The sequence below is a fragment of the Clupea harengus genome, chromosome 6 (genome assembly GCF_900700415.2).
Source record: "Clupea harengus chromosome 6, Ch_v2.0.2, whole genome shotgun sequence".
Classification (NCBI taxonomy): Eukaryota; Metazoa; Chordata; class Actinopteri; order Clupeiformes; family Clupeidae; genus Clupea; species Clupea harengus.
Window position 1 is genome coordinate 15,895,022 of NC_045157.1, and position 7,500 is coordinate 15,902,521.

The following is a 7,500-nucleotide window of genomic DNA, read 5'->3' on the forward strand; positions in this document are numbered from 1 at the left end:
CAAAATGGTTTTTGTGTCCCCTTCCTGCCAATCTTGGGTTTCAAATGTGAGAGCAATATGAGATTGGTCACACGATGTTGTCCTTGGCTGCTGCATGGCTGACACAGACAACCCATTCGATATCACATGAAAGCCCCCAGCTATTGGGCACTAGAATGTATTTCTTGCTCAAATCTTTCTTTCTTTTCATGAGTGTAACAATGAGGGGAAATCAGCGGGATTTCAGCGCATTGTCTTTTGGTCTGAGGGTTTTTGGAGGGAATCAATCCCATTTGCTCGTATGAATGAATGCCACTGAAGAAGGCCTCTCAGTGGCTTTCAATGTGCGATGGGTGATAAAGTGGCAGCCCCAGAGCCTGTGACAGTGCAACCAGGCAAAGAGAACCCGCGCGCCTCCCATTCTCCTCCCGCACTTTTTTAATAGAGTCTCTGCACAATCAGAGACATGAGGCATGCAAATGGAGTTAAAGGAGGAATAATGTTTGAGAATCAAATCTAATCCCGCACCAAGTTGTGAGAACAGACAGCACTGTAATTGTGTCAAGGTTCCGTTTCTTCCAGATGTAGAAAGCTTAACTGACCATGAAATGAAAATTCTTTAGGCAAAAGCCTTCAGGGACTCGCTTATGCGGGGCAGATATTTTAAAAGCTGCAATTATTTTTACACGCCAGCAGCACGGAAGGTGGGGAAAAAAGCTATAAAATGTTATAGTGCTTACCCATATTGGAATGTAAATAAATATGCTTAATATCAGCGCAATTCGCCATATATGTGGAATTGTGAGGAGTTTTTGAGACCCATTTAAATAAATTAATACAGTGATCATAAGGCTAGTCAAAAATGTCAGAGTCTGCCTTTACCCACAAAACCTCCACAACATCAAAAGCACAACATAGTTCCAAAAGTCCCCAAACACGTTGAATGTTATGATTACCATGTAAGTGATTATTTGGACTCTTATTATGAAAACTCTCTCAATGTCAACATCATTGCTATAAACGGCTGAATTCTCAAACTCCCATTTCTCGCGGCTAGCAGTACCTCGTGTTCTAGCCATCGAGACCGCACTCGCTATTGGCTCTGGAAAATGCTGGAGGTCTAATTCCAGTGCCCAAACAATGCCCTGCCACTCATGCCGGCACCCAGCTGCAAAAACAAGCCCTGGTAACGCTTCACGTGGCCGCAGAAATGAACACTGTCAGCACTCAAGAGTTGCTTCTAGAAATCCCCACCAATAATGTATGAGTGTGGTATACAGTACAGTAGCTGAGGTACAACACTCACATCTCACTTATAAAACTGGATGAGCTCCGTTATGAATGCAGCACTATGTTTTGCGTCAACTTTTTTCCTAGGGACACAGTGAGATCTTTGGTTTCCAGACTGCCAAGACGATGTCTGTTATGAATGCGTCTGTATGTTTGCATCTGTTGTTTTTTTTGCTAAAGCTACAATGAGACCTTTGGTTTCCCGGAGTGTCAGGTTGGTTTGTGTTTTTGAGAACTCACCATTGGCAATCCATCCTGGTCCATCATGTTGCGGGAGATGGTGATGGAGGGCAGATCCATGCTTTGGGGAGGGAACTGGGGGGTGAAGTTGCCCCTCTGCGGTGGTGGGGGCTCTGGCAGGTTGGGGAAGGGTGTGTCGCCCTCCGAAAGCCCCATGCCAGACTCTGTCTCTGGGGGAGGGGTGATGGGGGGGATCTCAAACTCCTCATCTCCTAGGCTGGGGGTGTGGAACGTCTACAAGAAGTAGGAAACATAGAAAAGGTGGGGTGTGGGGTGAGGGAGGGGTATAATCAGACATCAGATTAATCAAAGCATGAATGCATAAAACTGCATACAAAAACTCCTCAACATACCAACAGGACACTCAAACATATGCATTTCATGCAGACAGTAAAGACTAAACCGCAATGTACTTGACAAAATATAACTTCAACAAGAATTTCTGCTTGGCGTGGGGATATCAAAAGCAGACATGTCAAAACCCTAAAATATCGGCCAGCCATCATGGGAGAGGGAAAAACATGATAAAAGCCTTTAATCTGAGGGCTGGGAGATGCTCGGCTGAAGTGTAGAGAAAACTACATGTCACAGGGAGACGGGCTTAAAGAACATTTCTCCAGATTATTATGCTTGGCCAGAAGTGTTTTTCTTTGTTCCCGACACTTGCACTCTTAAATCTGCTCATCAAACACACTAATCCCGCTGCCTTCGAATTAAAGCTGTTGGTCACACGTAATTTGCTTAGTTTGGCTTCTCCAAGACGAGACTTGCTCACCTTCCTCTCTGGTCTTGTCTTCTACAACTTCCTTCAGCCTCTCTCTCTTTCTATGTATATTAGCCAGAGCATTCAGTTACAGTGCTCTCTAGGGGTAGGTGTCTACCTGGCATACACAGACACAGGTGCTGGTGAACAGGTTTTGGCTGTCTCCATCGGCCCTGAATACAAACACTGTTCCATAATCTCCATCACTCTTTGCCATGGGCCAGTGTTCAGTGATAATTTTGGTGGGCAGGATATACCACTAGAATGAGCCCAGAAGCTCTCTCTTTCTCTTTCTCTAGCTCCATCTCTCTCTCTCTCTCTTTCTCTTTCTCTAGCTCTATCTCTTTCTCTTCTGATGTCTCTCTGTTCTGTATTGTAAATTACAGCACGATAGGACGTCTAGAGACTCTTTCTTTCTGTCTCCCACTCTCTCTACCTCTAAGTTGATAGAGGAGAAAAAACACAGTGTTGGCAGCAGTGGGAATATGCCAGCATAACCCTTGATTAGAGTGTATTAATGTTCCCCTTGCTTGCTTCAGCACACAGACACTTGAAACTAATTCACACCCTCCACAGAGCTGCCGCCTTGACGAGCCTTGATGAATTCCAGTGGTGGTGGCAACTAATAGAGTTGAGTGTCTTTCTTCTCTCTCTCTCTCTCTCTCTCTCTCTCTCTCGCTGTGTCTCTCTCTTTCTCTCTCTCCTCTCATTTTTGTTACAGCTCGGTACCAGTGGTTAACTTTTTCTGACGCTTGTTTCCCAGCTGTGAAATCGGCTCTGGTTTCTGCGCTGAGGCCGACCGGTGCAGAGTCGAGTCGAATCCACCGCACCCGCAGGCTGACCGATCGCAAAGGACGTATTAGCAGCACTTGAAACTGAAACCATCACCACTCTCCACTGCACTTTCCAACCCCCCACCCAACCCCCATCCTCTCTCTATTAAACCGGTAGCTCCCGAAACATGTTTCTTTTCCCCCTCCCCATCCCCACGCCTTAGCCCCAATTAGCAAGCGAGCTAATCAAAACAGGGGCGTTTGAGCCGTGCGCGCGCACATGAAGAGGGACAGAAAAATCCAGTCATGACTCAAGAGTGGAAAGGCACAGCACATGGAAATGATCAGGGATCAGATCATAGCAGGCCCGGTGCCAAGCGCTGAACCTGTCATTAGAAAAGAATGACGTGTTGGGGAAACACTCGGCTGTTTGTTTGGCCTCGTCCCACAAACCGCCGAGGGGACAGATTCAAAAGGAAGGGAGCGAGAAGGGGGAGGCGGAGGGGGGTGGGGGGGAGAGTCACATTCATTTGCTCTACTCCGTGACCTTTTCTTTCTCTGCGAGACGGGGAGTTGCTCTGAAAAGCAGGTTTTCTTGAGCGGCTGTGTGGTGAGAGGAGTGTGGAGAGACAGGAGAACAGGGGGGAACAGAAGCCTGTGACCTGGTTCAGAGAGACCAGAATAAAAGCCATAAACAAAAGATCTGATACAACATGCAGAGATAACAAGGTGAGGTGAGGTGAGTTTCTTTCTTTCTTTCTTTCTTTCTTTTTCTCGTGACTCTTTTTCCAACCCCCCACCCTTTCTCCTGCTTCTTCAGAATGAAAACATAACAAATGTGACTGTGACCTTTCAGACAAAGGCCTGCCTCTGCAAGAACAAGGTGGGGGTGAGGGGGTGAGGGGGGTTATGGAGGAGGAGGTTCTACAGCACAGCTCTGAGTCAGAAGAAAAACAACAATAAGGATTTGTAGGGTCGGTGGGGGTAAGTAAGGAAAAGTAAACCGAAATAAATAAAGAGAAGGGCTGATATCCCTATCAAAGGACCCCAGTTGCTTCTCCATCTCCCGTTGATAATGATGATCTAAATTAGCATCTGTGCAGGCGAAAAAGGGGGAGACTGAAAATGAAGATGTGAACTTGGGGCTTGTCTGGGGTGTATGGAAGGTGTCAGCTGTCACTGCTGGTCCCCTCCGCGGGGATGAGGTGCCAGACTAGGATCGCCTGGTGGAGATGAGACAGAGTTGTACCACACTGCCTGCCTAGTGTCACTTCACATAAAGCCTGCCTAAATCTAGCGTTGGGAACAGCTTAGGGAGGGTGCTGTGTTTGTGTGTTTGTGTGTGTGTGTGTGTGTGTGTGTGTGTGTGTGTGTGTGTGTGTGTGTGTGTGTGTGTGTGTGTGTGTGCTCTCATGAGGTGGCTGTGGAAGGGGGTGGGGGACTGATCTCAGATTAAGTGATGCACAATCCACTTTCTTCACGTCAGCGGCTTGATTATCCATTTAAATTGTTCTGAAAGCTCAGAGCAGGCATGCACCAGGGGCAGATGCTGGCTGCCTCACATCTGTGTGTTGTGTTGGTGGGTGCATGTGTTTGCTCTTTGCGCTTGTTTGTGTGTGGATGTTCCTGGCAGTGTTTGTGTGTGTGTGTGTGTGATGTGTATCTGTTTTGTCGAGTGTTTGCTGATTGTGGCTGGTTCAGCTGGCACACACAGCTCAGATGGCGGGGAGTCATGAGAAACACGTCCAGCGGTAGAAGAGACTCGACATAACTCAACAGCCACCGTGGGCATACCCCAAAAAAAACCTTCCCATATGCTGTTTGGGTTGAAAAGAACCACTGCTGCACAAAACAGGTATCTTCATAAATTATGAGGTAATAAGAGGAAATTATGAAACAAGTGTGAGTTGTAAGTCTGAGTTTTGGATCAGAGTAATGACTATGAGTATTCCTATGAGCTGCCACTGAATGGGGTGTGAGTGGGGAATAGAGGGACATTTCATATCTTCAAGTCTCTTCCAGAGCTGGGGAAGTAGTGGGATAGAGATTTTGAAGCAATACCCTCAGTTTCTCAATAAAGTTTGTAATCCGATTCAACGATGCAATAACTGGGACTTGTTAGAGGGAGCAGGAGGCAATTACAGCCTATAATGGGCAGGGGATCAATAGAGGAGGGACTGAAGCCGAGTTTCCAATATCGGTGAGGCGGAGAGCCGTGCTGCTCAGATGACATCATCACTGGGGCCCGACGACGAGAATACTTCAAATTTCTGCCATTGCAAATCCATTTCAGCATATTTATAAGTAATTACACGTGTCTAATTTGATTGCTTGAGACAAGCGATACTGCTCGACGGAACTCAATCTGTGCGTATCAGTTTCCATTTTGGAACGGCTCCCCGCTAAAACATACACTCTGGCAGGAAAGCCAAGGTCATCCTATCAAACATGCCCAAGTGCATAAAGCAGTGATATACGATCCCTCTTGCACACCCATGCATTTTGTCTCTAGAATCGAAACATTTTATTTCAACTCATTTTTTTTTTCTCCAGATGTATTTCGAAACAGATTAACATTAAAGTAAACAAACAAAGCTTATGAAGTAAGCAAATTAATTGATGTTGTTATGGTGACGGCTCATTGCCATTAAACTTAAATGAGATAATTTAAAAACCCATGCATGTTCAGTGCTTCTCTCAATGGAGTTGGGGAATAAAAGAATGCCTACATGAACGCTATTTTTTGAGATGTCACTGCTGGCAGATTCATGCATTTGACACTGAGTCAGATGCATTTTGGCTGGGGCTTGTGCAGAGGCTTGTCCCCCGTCCGCTGCACCCAGGACCCGGGGGCTGACACATTAAGTAGATTAATATAGCGTTACAGTGGAGAGAAAACTCATTTCGGTGTGAAATTACACGACGCTGAGTGGAAAGTCTCTTTTAATACCACTTCAGCTCAGGTTACAAGAAACAATGCTTTGCACACACTCAAAAATCCCCCCAGCTTTTCGTTAGAAAGTACAAACAAAAAGCGAAAGAAATGAAAACCCTTCCCTGATGCCGTTGCATTTTTTATTTTTAAAACGTGCACTACAATACAATACCATCTGCACCATGACAGAGGAAACAGTTGTTCCTTTTGATAAAATGCAAATGAGCAGAGGGGCCTGTTCTATCGAGTTCTACCAGCCCCCACCACTGTGACAAGAGGCCCTCACAGCTGGGGCCGCCTGCTCCCAGCAACAGCTCCAGCTCCGGCTGGCCTGGACTCAGCACAGTAGAGGGGCTCAGATCTGGAGGGATGCAGCCAGTTGGGTTTTAACACGGGGGGTAAAATTATACTTTCCCTAACCCTAGGTCCAGTTTCATGGCTCGAGCTGTGAATCTGAGAGTGACTCGTCTGTAGCTATGCAAGGCTCGGCTGCCACGGTTACGCTGCAGCCGAAGCTAAGCTGTATGGATGCTATAAGGTCTCTCTCCCACCTGGGAGTTGCATTGGAAATGCATTGCCTGGGTCTGTTAACAATGGTTGCTATGTGAACGTGAAGTACGGCTACATGAGGCACGGCGAATCACTGTGTCAGCTCCAAAAAAAAAAAGCTCTCTTGTGTATGATCATTTCTTTCTGTTAAAGGATAAACAGCGCAGGCCCAAGCTGTTGAAGTGCAGATGATATGAGATGAGATGATGAGATGATGCCTGCCTTTCTGTCACTATTCCAGCGTCAATGAAAGAGCTGAGGAACAGGCCAATGGGGAGCAAAAAGTCTATTTTGAACACAGTTGGATCATAATTCACTGCAACCTCCGGAGGACATGAACCCAGAGAGACAGGGAGGCAAAGGGAGGGAAAGGATGAAATAAAAAAAGAATCGAGACAGAGAAAGAGAGAGGGAGAAAGAGAGAAAGAGAGAAAGAGAACTTAGCCTACCCTGTATTTTTCATCATCTTGTCCAAACATCAGTTCCTTGATTTACAGTAGCACACATATTATTCAGGCATATCTCTAATGACAGGAGCTGGCATTTGAGGCAACACCCCTATGACAGGAAATGCAAAAAAAGACCGATATTTTTTTTTGGGGGGGATGGGGTTGAGCAGTGACACTTGCTTCAGCTCAGCCTCCTTGATCATGTCTCCCAACAAGCCTGGGAACAGGTGTTTACAGACGAACTTTCTGCGGCGGCACTGCTCTCTCTGGCGGCTGAGTGCTTTCAAAGCAAACGCGTCACTCACACCCAGCGCCGCCACCGCCACCAAATCCATGATATTAGACCAACTCAAATTGAACACGAACCCTGATAATCCCATCCGAACACACCTCCCGGGCTCCCGAGCCGTGACATCTTGAAAAAATAGCTGTTAGGATATCGCACCGCTGTGATGGAGGCTTCATGAAGAAAGGGGGCTCTGGCGAAGGGGAAAAACACTCCACAAAACACACACCCAAAGC

At 46.5% G+C, this 7,500-nt stretch overlaps 1 protein-coding gene across 1 annotated transcript in view; it reads right to left on the reverse strand.

Moving 5' to 3' along the window:
• tox3 (TOX high mobility group box family member 3) overlaps nucleotides 1-7,500 on the reverse strand; it is a 43,539-nt gene that overhangs the window by 9,516 nt on the left and 26,523 nt on the right. Inside the window, exon 3 of the mRNA XM_031569183.2 lies at nucleotides 1,510-1,743. Coding sequence (XP_031425043.1) covers nucleotides 1,510-1,743 — 234 coding nt within the window. The remainder of the gene's footprint in view (nucleotides 1-1,509; nucleotides 1,744-7,500) is intronic.